Below are 14453 nucleotides of genomic sequence, written 5' to 3' on the forward strand. Positions count from 1 at the left end.
CAAAATGCTGACAATACTGGCATGAAATTGCCCGATAGCTCCTCTAGTACTCCTCACACCCACTTGCCCTTATCGTAATTATAGAACTATCACGCCCAACAAGATGCTCCTCCATCATCCAGCGCCGGCACCAGCAGCACCCGTAGATGCCGCTGTCATCTGCTGCTGCCACCACATCCAGAATCCAGTAAGCACAGCTATTGCCTCCCACTCCTCGCCCAAGGTCCCCGTAAGACCGGTTCCCATGAATGCAAACTTGTATCCTTTGGTCATGCTCCACGACGTGTTGTGGGCCAGAACTGCCACAACCTCGTGTCCGTCACTCGAGTATCCCAGTTGTGGATTCTTCGAACTTCCTCCTATGGTTTCCGGGCCCATCATGCGCACCAGCTTCCAGCCCGCGGAGTGACCGGCGAGCTCCTTGATTTCGTTTCCGTGAGACGTTCGCCATTGGAACTCTTCCACAATGCCCTTGCCCGTCCGATAGTGAAAGGCGCGCTGTTCACTCTTTCTCCACCCGGTGTTTGCCGGTCTCTCGAAGGCGATATCGTTGCCGCTACCGTGGGGCTTGTTTACGTTGATGATGGCGTTCTCGTACCACCCCTTGACACTTCGGCTTGCAGTTGCCAGGACTGGAGCCTCATCTGAAGGTCCATTGCGAAGAAGCATTGTTTGTTTCCTGGAAAAGATGGTTTTGTCGAAAGTGATGGCGAACATCCTTTCATCGGATGAGGGACCAAGGTAGTAAATTTCTTTCCACTTCCACTGGTAATAGCAATTCAGTGTCGGCGGGAATCGGGCTGTGGCGGGGACCAGCCCTCTGGAGTCTGAAGTTGAGTTGTTGAGTGTCGGCGTTTGGTACGTGGGCAACTCGGCGCTGTTGCCGGGATAAGGTGGGGGGTCGGCGTCGCCATACGCCTCATGAGATTTGCGTTTCTCGTAATCCATTTTGTCTATGTTGTTGTAAAAGGGTATGAATGCGGTCTGGTTGTTTTGAGGTTTGGCGTTGTGTGCAGAATGAAGATTCAATTGATGACGACGAGTAGTCTATACGTAGTATGTGTAGTGAAAGAACGTGAAGATTTCTCTCGACTTATTTATGGTAAACTGAGAGAATATGAATCACCTGCATCAGATGTGTTATCACGAGCGCTCAGCCTAGTCGGAAATCCCGAGTGACGTAAGACCTGTCCTAAATCTATCACTTAAAAGTATCCAATTGCATTCAACACTTTTAGCAGCGCTGCGCAGCAAATTGGGCTCTTCGCTCCTGACTTGCTGCGCCCCCCTCTTGTTGGCCAAATTAGGGAAATACATGTGCAATCACTTCGTCCAGCTGTTCACCTAACAAAAAACCGGACCACTACTCCGTACAAGGCACCAGCGAAAACGATTTCTGAGTGATTGGCGCTGTGCACTGCTAAGTGGCTGCATAACTAACCCTGCAATGTCACAATGCTTATGCAAATCCACTGCATAGTTCAAGGCCGTCGTGCCAAGAAGAAGGCTTGGAGGCTACAGTAAGACGAAACCCGGGGTCCAATTCTTCTCCGAGCATGATTAGACCTACAATTGATGTTCTTATTGGCAAAGATCTCAGTGTCCATGAAATGTCCCGGAAGTTTGCAAGAGTTTATGCAGCAGAAAGGACAGCAACCAGCTTCCTCAGCTTCCCTGTTCAAGTATAGATCTACAGTTTCCACACATCGCGGACATTAACCGTTGAGGGGTGTCAATCCTACAAGCAGCAAATTATTGGTTCCTTGCAGGTTCAAAAAAGAAAATTGGATTCTCATTGGTGACTCTGGTGTCTGCTCGATCCGCCTCCAGTCAAATAACAGGCCGACCGGGCAAGTTTCGGGGCCGACGGCTACAGCTAAGGGCTGTCTCCACTATTGCCGAGAGCCCCGGCGCGGAAGCGGGCGGTTCCTCTCATCGGCACTGGAAACTTGATGGACTCGAGAATTAGTGCATTAGTAAAGACATGAGCACTCCGTCGCACTCATCTCACAAAATGACAGCTGGTAGGCGACTTTTGGGCAGTGCTATGTTTTCCAGGCTTCTTCTCGACCGAGAAAGCTAGATTAGGAGGGTGTCTGCATGAGCGAGTCTACTTCCATTCTGCTGCGTTGGTCGTATGGCGAACACGCTGATGTCGCTTAAAGCCCCAGCCATTGGCTCAAAGGACACGAAAGCGACAATACAATGCGAATTGGACGCTTCTCAAGTCCAGAACCTCACTTCCAATGAGTTTAGATCCAAAAGATTCCACTCTTCGTTGTTCATGTCATGACTGTAATAATTGATGAGATTTTCGTTCCCCTGAGAAGAAGCTTGAAAGTCACGAGTATGTCAGAAAGAACATTTCCAAATCCTTCTGTGTCTTTAGTGGTGTAAGTATGAAAGATTAGCTCGGACAGAGTCAAGAATGAAGTCAGCTCCAGACCGGGAGCGATAGTGACCTCCGACTCGCCACTGAGATCTTGCCGACATTTGTCTTGAATCATTCCTAAGCGGCAATGAGACTTAGTTGTTCTATCTATCTAGATTCTCTTGTTGAAACGGGCAATGCCGCTTTGAAGGGACGCCAGCGTGGGTTATATCTGCTTTAACCTTTTGAGAGAGGCGAAGTTCGCATGCACACAGAGGGGCAGGAGTTGCCTGTGTCGTAGTTCATATATGTACTTTCGGGATTCTTCAACACCAGACACAGGGACGAGCCATAGTGCACGCACCGTTACAACGAATTTCAAGAAAGCGGTTAATGGATATGACTTAAAGTCTCGGTTATAATTCCGTGCCGCATCATGATATCTCGGCCGAGATGGCGTCTCGGAACTCGGATATTTTGTTTGAAGCCCTCATCAGCAAACTAGTCAGCAAGATGAACTGTTGTAATCAATGGGAATTTCCGCCTCGTATGCAATGCCCCGTTTGCGACATTCCATCGCGACATTTCATCTGTATAAGACCAGTGGTACCGTCCAGCCCATCGTTATCGTCTGATACCATGTCATGTTCCAGTTAAGTCTCTCCTGCGATGACGTTGTCACGTCGTCGCATCGTGCCATATGAAGGAGAGGATGCCCCATCAACTTGGTCACGAGGGGTTCGGAGTGCACAAGACCGACACAACATGCGACGAACCTTACCGTGTACTATTAAGGGCATCGCCAACATTCCCCCAGATCTTCGGAGCACTGTGTCCCGACGCTAGGTTCCAGGTTCATGGCACCACGAACCTCCACTTTCCCCAGTTTCCCCGGCCAACATCGGGGTCTCCAGTCGACTATGAGCTAGATTTCTGGAGAGAATTCTCCGATGACACGTCCTTATAACCTTGATCATGTCCTCTAAGATTTGGAGATGTTCTTCATCCGATCTGCTGTCTTTTTCTACGTGTCCCGGGACAAGAATTCTCAACCACTATCTTAACTGCTTGCGTTATCACCTGACTGTTATGACTTTGGAGCTGTAATCGCACGTCATCACAATGGAAGTATCGTATGGGGAAGCCGGTAAGTTGACGACAACTGGAAGCTCAACAGTCAAAATGCTAACACCAATAGGATACAAGGGGCTCATCCGCCAGCCCTACATCTTCTTTCTAGCGTGCTTCGCTAGCATCGGAGGTGTGCTTTTTGGGTAAGCCGATCAACTCTCGTGAACGTCCTCGTTTGACTCATCGTCTCGTTTAGGTATGATCAGGGCGTTATCAGCGGCGTCTTGGTCATGAACAACTTTGTTCGTCGATCACACGTCTTAACTTTGGACCAGAGTCTAATCTCACGACACAGGCGAAGCAGTTTCCGACCTTAGCAGACGACGCGACTCTCCAAGGATGGATGGTGGCGGTGCTGACACTCGGAGCAATGATCGGAGCTCTAGTCAATGGGCCAATCGCCGACGCTCTCTCCCGACGATGGACAATTCTCGTGGCCAACGTTGTCTTCCTCATCGGGTCGATTATCCAGGCTGCAGCCGTCAACGTTCCCATGATCTTCGTCGGCCGTTTCATCGCAGGTTTATCCATCGGCCAGTTGTCTATGGTTGTTCCGCTGTACTTGAGCGAGTTGGCTCCTCCCAATCTTCGTGGCAGTCTTGTGGCCCTGCAACAACTCGGGATTACCGTCGGAATCATGGTTGCCTTCTGGCTGGATTGTACGTGAACCAGAAGACCATCTCTAACCTCACTAACATCACGCAGACGGCACCCAACATATTGGTGGAACTGGTGACGGTCAATCTCCAGCAGCCTGGCGTCTCCCCTTGGCCTTGCAGTGCGTTCCATCAATCGTCCTAGCAGTGGGGACCTTCTTCTTGCCATACACCCCTCGCTGGTTATTGATGAAAGGTACGTTATGAATACTTGGAGAACTCCATCTGGTGCTTCACTGACGTGAAGTCTGCAGATCGTGAGGAAGAAGCCCTTGCGACACTAATCCGCGTCCGCCGCGTGCCCTCCAGTGACCCTCGCCTCAGACTCGAGCTGCTCGAAATCATGGCCGCTGCACAATTCGATCGAGAGACCACGAAGACGATGTACCCTGGGGTCACATCGCGCACGAAGCTTACCGTCGCGAGATATAAGTCGTTGTTTGTCGTTCGCCATCTCAACCGGCGTCTGCTCATTGCGTGTCTCCTCCAGATTATACAGCAATTCACCGGTATGCCATCCCCAACTTACCTTGCATAGAGGTATCGGCCACTAACGAATCTTCTTGACAGGTATCAACGCCATTATCTACTACGCTCCGAAGATCTTCCAGAACATTGGCCTCGATGGTAATTCGGTGGACTTGCTGGCCACAGGCGTTGTCGGTTGCATCAACTTCTTCGTAAGAACCACGGAATCCGTTGATAGGAGACATCCACTGACTTTGCGTAGTCCACGATCCCCGCAATCATGTTCATGGATCGCTGGGGTCGAAAGAAGGTGTTGATCATCGGCGGTGTTGGCATGGGTGTCTCACAACTGATCGTTGGTACACTGTACGCGGTTTACAAGGACTCATGGGCCAGCAACAAGGCTGCCGGTTGGGCGGCTGCAGTCTTTGTATGGACTTACATCGCGAACTTTGCTTTCAGCATTGGTTGTGTCAACTGGATCATGCCATCCGAGATATTCCCTCCTGGCGTTCGGTCCCAGGCAGTCGGGCTAGCCATTGGCACCAACTGGCTCAGCAACGTAAGTGTCTTTGCATCTCCACAGGCATTATGCTTCGCTGACATGAGGTTTCCAAACAGTTTATCGTCGCTCTCATCACGCCCAGGATGCTTGAGGCTATCAAATTCGGGACATTCTACTTTTTCCTCGGTGAGTGCAAAGACTATTGGTCGGCCGTCCGGCCCATACCCAAGCTGTCCTAGAGCTAACCATCATACAGCTTTCTGCGTGCTCCTGATCTTTTGGGTCTTCTTCTTCGTTCCAGAGACCAAGGGCGTCAGGATCGAGGACATGGACAAGCTCTTTGGCGGCAATCAAGGTGCGGAAGATATGGCGAGAATGGAGACGATCAGACGGGAATTGGGTATCACTCCCGGGGGCAGTGGATTGTCCAAGAAGGAAGCCGACGTTGGTGTGAGTGAGATTGAGAAGGCTTAGGCGACATGAAAATTTCCCGCTTTTGTTTGTATTAGCTGGTCTCAATTCTCTACGACAGAGAGGTAGTCAGAGAAAGCCTTCGCGACTTCATCTGTCGATTCCCAAGGCCGCTAACCCCGTCTTGATGAAGGATCGATATGCTGCCTGTGAGTCTCTCTCCTGTCATCGGAGGTATTCTTCCGAGGATGACGCTCAATCCGAAGAGGTTCGGTGTGAAAGATCCTTGAGACGTTGCTTAAGAAGGTCCAAACTTGAGCAGTGGGCTACCCTGGAACTTGTCATTGAGGACTTTCGAAATTTCGAATCCTTCCGGATAATCATCCTGGACTGCCTTATCTTTAAACCACGTGTGTTCTCTGCGGGACTGAAACGCCTTCTACCGTTACCGAAGATCGCTCCAGGTCTGTCTTATCCTTGAACATAGTCTCCAATGGATGCATGCTCTGGCGAGAACCATTTATTTACGATATGTTTCTGCTTTGGTGGCAACTGCCCGACAGATGGAGATATCATAGCAGGTATCACAGGGCGCCTCAAATCCTTCGCGTGGATGCCAAGATAATCACCTTCCGGATCTCGCCCTAGTTCAAAGATCGCTGTCAGAGCCAAGACATAAGACAACGTCGAGGTTAGTCAAAAGGATTCATTTCCTTCAGAAGCAGTTGCTTACTGGCTTCGTGCCTGCTTGTTTCGTTCTGGCGCAGGATTGAAGGAACGATATATCACACATGAAGTAAAGTAGCCATAAGCCACGAAGTCGATTACGTTCAAGCATCCAGATGTTTCACTCTAGTCTAGGTAGCTTTGGAAACGGCAACGGAAGTATAAAGGCCAGGCCATGTCCACTGACAGAGGTCTATTCTCGAGACAGTCACGCAATTCAAACACACGATTACAACATACCAAGATCCACATCGCCAAAAAGAATGAAGACTACTTCCATTATCTCCCTTTTCGTGGCTGCCATCGCTACCGTCAACGCCATGGCGGCTGTCGAGGACCGGAACTTGGCCCGGGCCTTCGTAAGTCTTGTACCTGACAATGAAGCTTTGAGGCAAGGACTAAAGCTAAATTTTTAATGCTATTATCAGATCGAAGCCAGATGTCATTGCGACGGAACTTGTTGTGCAGGATCATGGTGTACTGATGACGGCGCAGGACCGTGTTGTAACAACGTGCCCTGTTAGATGCTATTCCGTCGTCTTGGAGTGGTTCAGCTTTAAAGGGGAATGGCGTATCAACAGTGTAATAAACTGACGGTCTGCCGAGCTGTCGTGCTGCGAGAATATTGACCAAACTCGGCTCGAGATGATGTGCGCTTCAGTAGCTAGTTGACAGACAAACCTTCAAGAATCAATACAAGCCTCCGTCAATTGATCAGTTGAAGCCAGACCAATCCTTTTAGCTGTGGTCTTATAGCATGTGTGGTTAGTCAACTGATTTCAACAGATTTGGCTCGGCAAACGACTCAATTTCGAACGATAGGTTCAGATCGTCACATCGGTGTTGAGTATGAATACTTGTGTGACTATGTCTGGCTGATTCACCACCTTGATTCCTCCTCCTCACCACCTCCCCTATTGCGTTTTTCATCTACAGTCACTATAACTATTTTAATAATGCGACTTTCTATCGTTGCTTCCTTCGTCATGACAGCTCTGGCTGGGCACACCCGTGCTTGTAGGACTCACCCGCAGACCTATGCAATCCTGTTCCCTCGTGAGCGCCCCGGCTGACGCATAATCTAGCCCCAGCCAGAGAAAACGCAGGCGCCGACAGCCAAGTCACCAACAAGCAGGGCCAACCGTGCAGTGGCAGCGTCGCGAATTTTCAACAAAAGGTACCCGCAGCGCGATACAACAGACATAATGAGTCCATGAATATGACCGGATCGGTCTAGTCAGGTGTATTTAGGCCGAGTCATCCTGAAAGGTTGTGCGAAGGTAATGTGGGTGGCACAGACTCAAACGTTGAGGCAAAAAAGACCTGGCACTCTGAACACGTTCATCCCATGTCACGAAATAGCAAAAGACAAGTCACTCAATCATCGAGGACAAAAAATGCAAAAGAAACGGTTCTCCCCTTCCAGAATCGAACTAGAGACCTTTCGATAACAATGTACCCATTACAGTCGAACGTGATGAACCAACTACACCAAGGGGAGTAACAGGGCTAAAGCCCCGCTCGGCGTGATTTGTTGACGGCAGTGCTCGCTAGGCTACCTAAGAAGCGTTCTCAGATCCGCTCCGCCGCCTCCTCAGCATTCCCGCCCCTCACCTTCTCCATCACCATCGATCCCGCCTTCGCAACGGTCGCAATCCCAAAAGTCCATCCCCGAATTCTCACCGCGTACACAAACAAGTAGACCAGAGCCCAGTTCGCGATCGCGAACGCGACCAGAATGCCAAACGCAGGCCACTTGTCGGTGAGGTACACGTTGAGCGTGCGCATGTACTCGCCTCCGTTGCTGTACGGGCAGTACCCGCAGTTCGACGTCGCGTCGGGGTTCTCGAGGTATCCCGTCCCCGCGACTTCGGTCACGAATCTGCGGGCATAGTCGCCGCACGTCGAGCCGGGCGGCGGGTTGAAGCGCGCGAATTCCGTGGGCGCGCATCGCACCGCGGCTGCGGGGAGGACGGCCGAGAGGACGCCTCGGGAGAACCAGGTCGTCGGGTTGATGAAGTACATCCAGTACCGCCAGAACACGGGCATCGAGTCGAAGGGGACCAGGATTCCGTTGAAGAGCGCGACCATGACGAAGAAGAAAGGCAGGATCTGCGTGCACGAATGTCAGCCTTTGCGAAGATGGGGCTTGGGGGTTCGGGTGACTTACGTTGGACACCGTGGAGTACGACGGCCCGAATGCTGAGATCCATTGCCCCCAGGAAGACTGGAACAGCGACCAGACAATCGTCATCAAGAACGTGTAACCAGAGATGGACGCGGTCGCGGGGAAGCCGACGGGGAAGTACCACAAGAGCCAGTAGATGGTGCCTGATGCAATAGCCATCGGGATCTCGCAGACCACGTTCGCGGTGCAGAAGGCCACCCAGCCATAAGTCCGACTCGGCAGCTCCCGGTCTTCCCAGAGGTCTCGGTTCTGGAAGAACTTCAGGACAACCGAGTTCACGACCGTTGGAGGGATGAAGAAGATGAGGATGATGGAGGAGAACATGCGGTTTTGCATGCTGGCGATGTCGTTTCCTAGCATCCAGAAAGTCTGTCTCGATGTCAATATGATGCGTCCTGGTTAAAGGCGGGGAGGCAACTTACGAATCCGTTGAAGATGCCCATGATGGTGTGGACGAAGAAACGGCTGTACATGTACTGAGGCTCCCTCCAGTGTTGGACGAACATGCGCTTGGTCAGAAGATAGCACTGATAAGCCGTCGATGAGGCAAACTCGGTCGGAGCTGAAGAGGTGTTCGAAGGGCCTTGCCTCTCGGCTGTGATCTGGTCAATCTCAGCGACGATGGCCCGGTGCTCATCCGACTTGAGCCACTCCTCGTTCCAATCGATGCGCTTGCCATCCTTCATAGACGGACGCGATGCCGTCTCTAGAATGAACTCTGCAACGTTTCGGCTGGGAGGGCAGGGGAATCCGCGTTGGGCGAAGTAGTCGACAACTACGGAGCCATTGGAGCCGACGGGACCGAAGTAGAAGGTGTTTCCGCCCCGGTTCAAGGCGAGAATCATGTCGAATTGCTCGATCAGATCGGAAGAAGGCTGGTGGATGGTGCAGATGATGGCTTGTCCGGCATCGCAAAGCTTACGCAGGAAGCGAACAATAGAGTACGCGGACTGACTATCGAGGCCACTCGTCGGCTCATCCAGGAACAGCAAAAGACTCGGCTTAGCAGCCAGTTCGACTCCGATGGTGACTCGCTTGCGTTGCTCGACCGTCAGCGAGGAAATGAGGGCGTTTTCGAGATCGCTGAGTTCCAGCAGGTGAATGATACGATCGACGTAGGCAATCTTCTCCTGCCGGGGAATTGTGCGCTCTTGTCGGAGAAGAGCCGAAAACTCCAAAGCTTCGCGAATCGTGGCCGTCCCCTCGTGAATGTCTCTCTGCTCGCAGAACCCGGTGCCCCGTTGGAACTCAGCACCCAGCGGCGTTCCGTTGATCAGCATCTCCCCGGAGACAACCCCAATCTTCTGCCTCTGGGCAATGGTGTTGAGAAGTGTCGTCTTGCCGGCACCCGAGCTGCCCATGAGCGCGATCATCTTCCCCGGTTTGGCGTATCCGCACACGCCGTTGAGAAGTTGTCGCTTGCCGTTGCCATAAGGCACCGTGTAGTTGATGTCCTTGAAGGTAAAGATGCTCTTGCCATCGCCGATGGGCTCAAAGTCTTCCTCCTTCAACTGGTCTTTCTCTTGTACCTCTTTCTTTGCACCCGGACGCTTCGCAAAGATGAGGGACTGCGCACCTGATCCCTTGAACTTGATGGTGTCGACGGCGACGACCGTGACGAGGAGGAAGAAGATGGTGAAGGCGATCATGATACCGAAGTTGCGCCAGAGGTTCGATCTTGAACTGTAAAACGTCAATCTCATGAACTTTCATCAGATCCGTGAATTGAGAACTCACTATTCAAAGGAGGCCTGCATATATGCAGGGCCGCTGACAACGGTGCTTCCCAGTGTCGAGCCAGGGAGACTGCAACCTTGATATCTCGGATCTGAGCCAGGCCCTCTGGGGACAAGTTGGGATTCGCTGCACGGCAGCTCTCGACCAAAGAACTCGTTCGTCTGAAGCGCTTCGAATCCATAGGCGACTGGGTTGATGTAGTAGATCCAGCCAAACCAGATGGCGTCGTTGAGTAGAGCGGGTTTCGGAATGACGTATCCGGTGAAGATGAATAGGATGTTCAGCACTGGATAAATATGTCAGCTATTGGAGATTCACAATCACAAGATATTGACGGCGTGTACTTACTGACTCCGACGAAACGAACGGCGTCGTCGACGGTAGATGACAGTGATGCGAACATTCGATACATCGTCGTGAGACAGAAGGTGGCCGTGTACACAATGAGAGTGTAAATCCAGAACTTGGCTGCATCGACATCGAATTGCGCGAGGAAGTAGACTGGAATGCTGAACAGAATCGTCATGATGAGAATGAGCGGGAAGTCGAGGACCATCCGCGCAATTACGACAGCAGATGGCCGATAGAACGCGAAGACTCGCTGCCTTTCGATCGTCGTCCGTCCAGAAACCGCGGGAAGAAGTTCAGCGAATTGAAGCCAGCCGATGAAAGCTATGGAGAAGAAGGCAACGCCGCCTCGTGCGAAGACGGAGGATGTGCCCTGGCCTGATCCGTAAAAGAGCGACGAGACGATGAGACTGTTGGCGATGATAATGATGAGTTTGGTGTAGAAGGAGCTGCGATCTCCCCAGAGCAGCCAGGCTTGTCGTTTGGTGCACGCCGCGACTTGCTTCAGGAATGAGACGGTGTAAACGGAGTCGCCGATCACGGTCTTGCTCTTGGCTGCAATTGAAGGTTAGCAGACGCACCATAATATTCTGGGCAATTCGCTAAGCAACTCACCCTCCTTGACAGTCGCCTCAAACATGCGATGCTTCTCATTGTTGGCTGATTTGCTGTCCCTTTCGTACTCCTCGACGTCTTCTAGTAGGCGTTGGTAATGCTGGCTATTTTTGAATGCTTGCTCGAGCTCTTCGGGCGTCTTGGGAGCTGTCTCCTCGCGACCGGGCTGGAAATGGCGGGCGTTCTTGTCGGCGATCGATGTTAGGAAGTCTGCCGTTGTTCTGAAAAGACATTCAGATTAGCATATGTATATCGGACTGATGGGTTATCAGGACTTACTGTCTCGGGGGACACAGATATCCCATGTCTTCGAAGTACTTCTTGGCCTCGTTGGCTGGCCCCTGAAACAGCATCCGCCCATCGTCGATCACCAGAACCTTGTCCATCAGCTCATAGATGGACTCGCCGGCCTGATAGAGGGTAACGAGTGTTGTCCGGCCGCTGACATCGGTGTAAACCCGCAGGGACTTGGCGAAGCTGAGGGCTGTGCTGGCGTCAAGACCACGCGTGGAGTTGTCCCAACAGACGACAGAAGCTCGAGTAGCTAGCGTTTCTGCCAGACTTACACGCTTCCGTTCACCTCCCGAGACACCTGGCGAGTGTTAGCAGTCCTCAAGTAAGCAGGTCCGGTCATCGTAACTTGCCTCGCGTATGCTCGTCACCTACAAGCGTGTCTTTCGTGTGCTCGATACCAAACATTTGCATGAGTGAATCGAGAATGATGGGTATCGTCCACTGTTCCCTTTTCCTGGTCTTGTTCTTCAGCGCAAACCACAGGGTCTGCCAAACGGTGAGAGATGGGAAATGGCGATCGTCTTCCTCGCAATATACGACCTCACCGCGGAAGAGGCGCAACTGGTCCTCAGCTGGAATGGCGCCATAGAACACCTCGCCGTCGACCTCGGCGTACTCATCTCGTTGATTGGCGATGGTCTTAAGAAACGTCGAACAGCCTGAGCCTGGCCTTCCGAGTACCAACATAATCTCGCCGTGTCGTACTGTTCCCGTCATGTTCCTGATGAGGTCTACGGTAGGCTCCTTGTGAATCTTCAACATCGGAAAGAAACCGGTGATGAAGTGGTACAAGTCGGGGCCGAATGTGTTGAGGAGATCTCGCGGAAACGTGACGGCCTGCTTTGTCGAAGATTCGATGCCCTTCACAGTCAGATTCTTGAAGGAAACTCCAAGCTTCTTCGTAGGTCCTCCCGTTGGTGTGCGCATGTCCATAATGCCTCGTCTAAGAAAGTCGGGGAGATCGAATGAGTTGTCGCCGGACTCGGTCGGTGCGATGGTCGAGTCGCTCTCGCCGGCATGGTTGCCTTTCGGCTGCGTGGGGCGGGTTGCGGTAGAATGGCGACGCTGTAATGTTGATAATTCCTTCTCGAGATCGTGAAATTCCTCCAATGCCGCGTTGACGGAGATGTTGCCGGCGGCACCCTCGCCCCAACGGCCATCTCCTTCCCACCGCGGCGTAGCTTCCATGATGTCTGAGTCTAAAGATGAAAAGAGCGAAAAATGGGTATCTTGAGCAAACGAGTCTATGATTTTGTCTATCCGGCAGTTCAAAGAGATGGTCCTATCATCCAGTGAGTCTCGGGAGCTGTCGCTGAATTACGGTTGGGCCAAAGCAGTTGGTCCAAGATACAAGAAAGTTGGGATAAGGGCATTGAAATGAGGAGAGCTTGTCTATTATGTCAACTCGTTGAGAACTAAGGTTACTCCACCGTCACACACCAGACGGGATGGCGCCGTTGCCATTTAGGTGCCGGCGCCAAGTAAGCCCTCCACGGAAGCACCATTTGTAATCTGCCGCGGGCCGTCATCCGAAGCAAGATGGAAACTAACATGCTCGGTATTACTCAAAGAGGATACTGCAAAATGGTATTGTAAGTTGAGCGGCAGGGTGTGCGCGTGTTGACTGTGGAGCACTGGGGTCTAGAAGAAATTCGTCTTCCAAACTCCGTGGCAGAGATGTCTGACCAAACAACAGATGGGACGGGTCTGGTGCAAAACCCTTATCTCGGGGAAAAGCCGCACGCCCCGGCTGCAATGATGACATACAGGACAGCCCAACAATGTTCCAGCCAACGGGAGCTAGCATGTGCGTCCAAGACAAACTGTCGAGAGCCATTATTAATACGCAAAGGGCCTAGGGTCACTTTGTCATGGCACCTGGTCAGCGGAATCCATATTCCAAAGGGGAGTGGGGCGGACGTGAGCTTCAAGGGAGGCGCCGTCTCGAGCTCTCGTTTATTAGCGTGGTGGCGATCGTTTTCGAGCAACACAATTTGCGCTTGCATCTGAAGCCATCTGAAGCACGACACGGAGTTAAGACAGACAGATCTTCCCATGACTCAATGTACCGGCATTTCGAGGCCTCTGGCCAATGGCGAGAGCATCTCGGTCTGATCCGTCTGATCAAACAACGGGTGTTCTGCCCGCCGTCACTTATTCCCGGACCGAGCTGTGAGCTATGTGCGTTAACGTCATCGGTCACCCTGATAACTATGTGTCTTGCGAGCTATTCGCGAGACAGCTGTAACTCAGAATAACATTATATCTCTCATCAGGAGTAAGGAGCTTGTGATTTCATTCTACTTCCACATGAATATCAAGTGAAGTGGAAGAACACAACAGCCTGAATCATCTGTGGTCCAAACTAGCAATTCAACGTGATCCACAGCATGCTGCAACTAGCTGACAGACCCACAACCCTTCCGGCATGGTGATGGGATTGGACATGATGTTTCACGGCCTCTCGAGGGGTTACATTCGGGTGTCAAGAGTCTCTCTGGGCAATGGAAGCGGACTTCCCGATCTAGACCGATGCCAGCTGCCGCCAGGAAAGCCTACGAACAATCACACGTGTCGTGGAGCGGTGTGCTTCTAGCTGCGGTGCAACACCAGCACATATGCCGTAGCGGGATCGGAGCCGGGGGAGAGCTCCGCTCGTGTCGAGATTGAGTTCTGGACCCCTCAACCCCATCGACCCAAGGTGCAGTTTGCCGCCCAATTTGGGGAACAGAGTTATCTCATGCGGCTCCGAGTTCCAATCTCGGGGCTGGATCTGCGTCTGGATTTGTTGGGAGGGCGATGCGACTCCAGAAGTCCCGATTCATGCGTACGCGAATAACCGTTCAGCAACCCCATCGTGCACAGGTTCACAGCCGAACCGGACCTTGGCAAGTCATGGGCAAACCCCTCCGGTGGAAACAATCCGTTTACCCCACAAGTTCACGGTGTTTCCACCGGAAGGACCTGCTTTTGCCGGGGGGATTGAGTTCACCCACCATTTTG

General features: G+C 52.0%; 3 protein-coding genes across 3 annotated transcripts; 1 reads left to right on the forward strand and 2 right to left on the reverse strand.

The window, feature by feature from the left end:
* Positions 1-114: 114 nt before the first annotated feature.
* On the reverse strand, positions 115-948 carry CkaCkLH20_11095 (uncharacterized protein; the record flags this gene model as incomplete). Its single annotated transcript, XM_038893809.1, has 1 exon — positions 115-948. One exon carries the CDS (start codon positions 946-948, stop codon positions 115-117), a length of 834 nt encoding a protein of 277 aa, XP_038740909.1.
* Positions 949-3553: 2605 nt separating this feature from the next.
* CkaCkLH20_11096 (uncharacterized protein) lies at positions 3554-5605 on the forward strand (the record flags this gene model as incomplete). The annotated part of the gene is made up of 9 exons (XM_038893810.1): positions 3554-3645; positions 3699-3744; positions 3798-4161; positions 4208-4354; positions 4413-4667; positions 4729-4838; positions 4889-5188; positions 5248-5317; positions 5388-5605. The coding sequence occupies 9 exons, from the start codon at positions 3554-3556 to the stop codon at positions 5603-5605; spliced, it is 1602 nt and encodes a 533-aa protein (XP_038740910.1).
* A 2235-nt stretch (positions 5606-7840) lies between these two features.
* CkaCkLH20_11097 (ABC drug exporter) lies at positions 7841-12638 on the reverse strand (the record flags this gene model as incomplete). The annotated part of the gene is made up of 9 exons (XM_038893811.1): positions 7841-8380; positions 8439-8825; positions 8879-10139; positions 10194-10479; positions 10542-11096; positions 11157-11377; positions 11436-11645; positions 11723-11748; positions 11823-12638. 9 exons carry the CDS (start codon positions 12636-12638, stop codon positions 7841-7843), a joined length of 4302 nt encoding a protein of 1433 aa, XP_038740911.1.
* Between the last annotated feature and the right edge of the window lie 1815 nt (positions 12639-14453).

This window comes from Colletotrichum karsti, assembly GCF_011947395.1.
Source record: "Colletotrichum karsti strain CkLH20 chromosome Unknown Scaffold45, whole genome shotgun sequence".
Classification (NCBI taxonomy): domain Eukaryota; kingdom Fungi; phylum Ascomycota; class Sordariomycetes; order Glomerellales; family Glomerellaceae; genus Colletotrichum; species Colletotrichum karsti.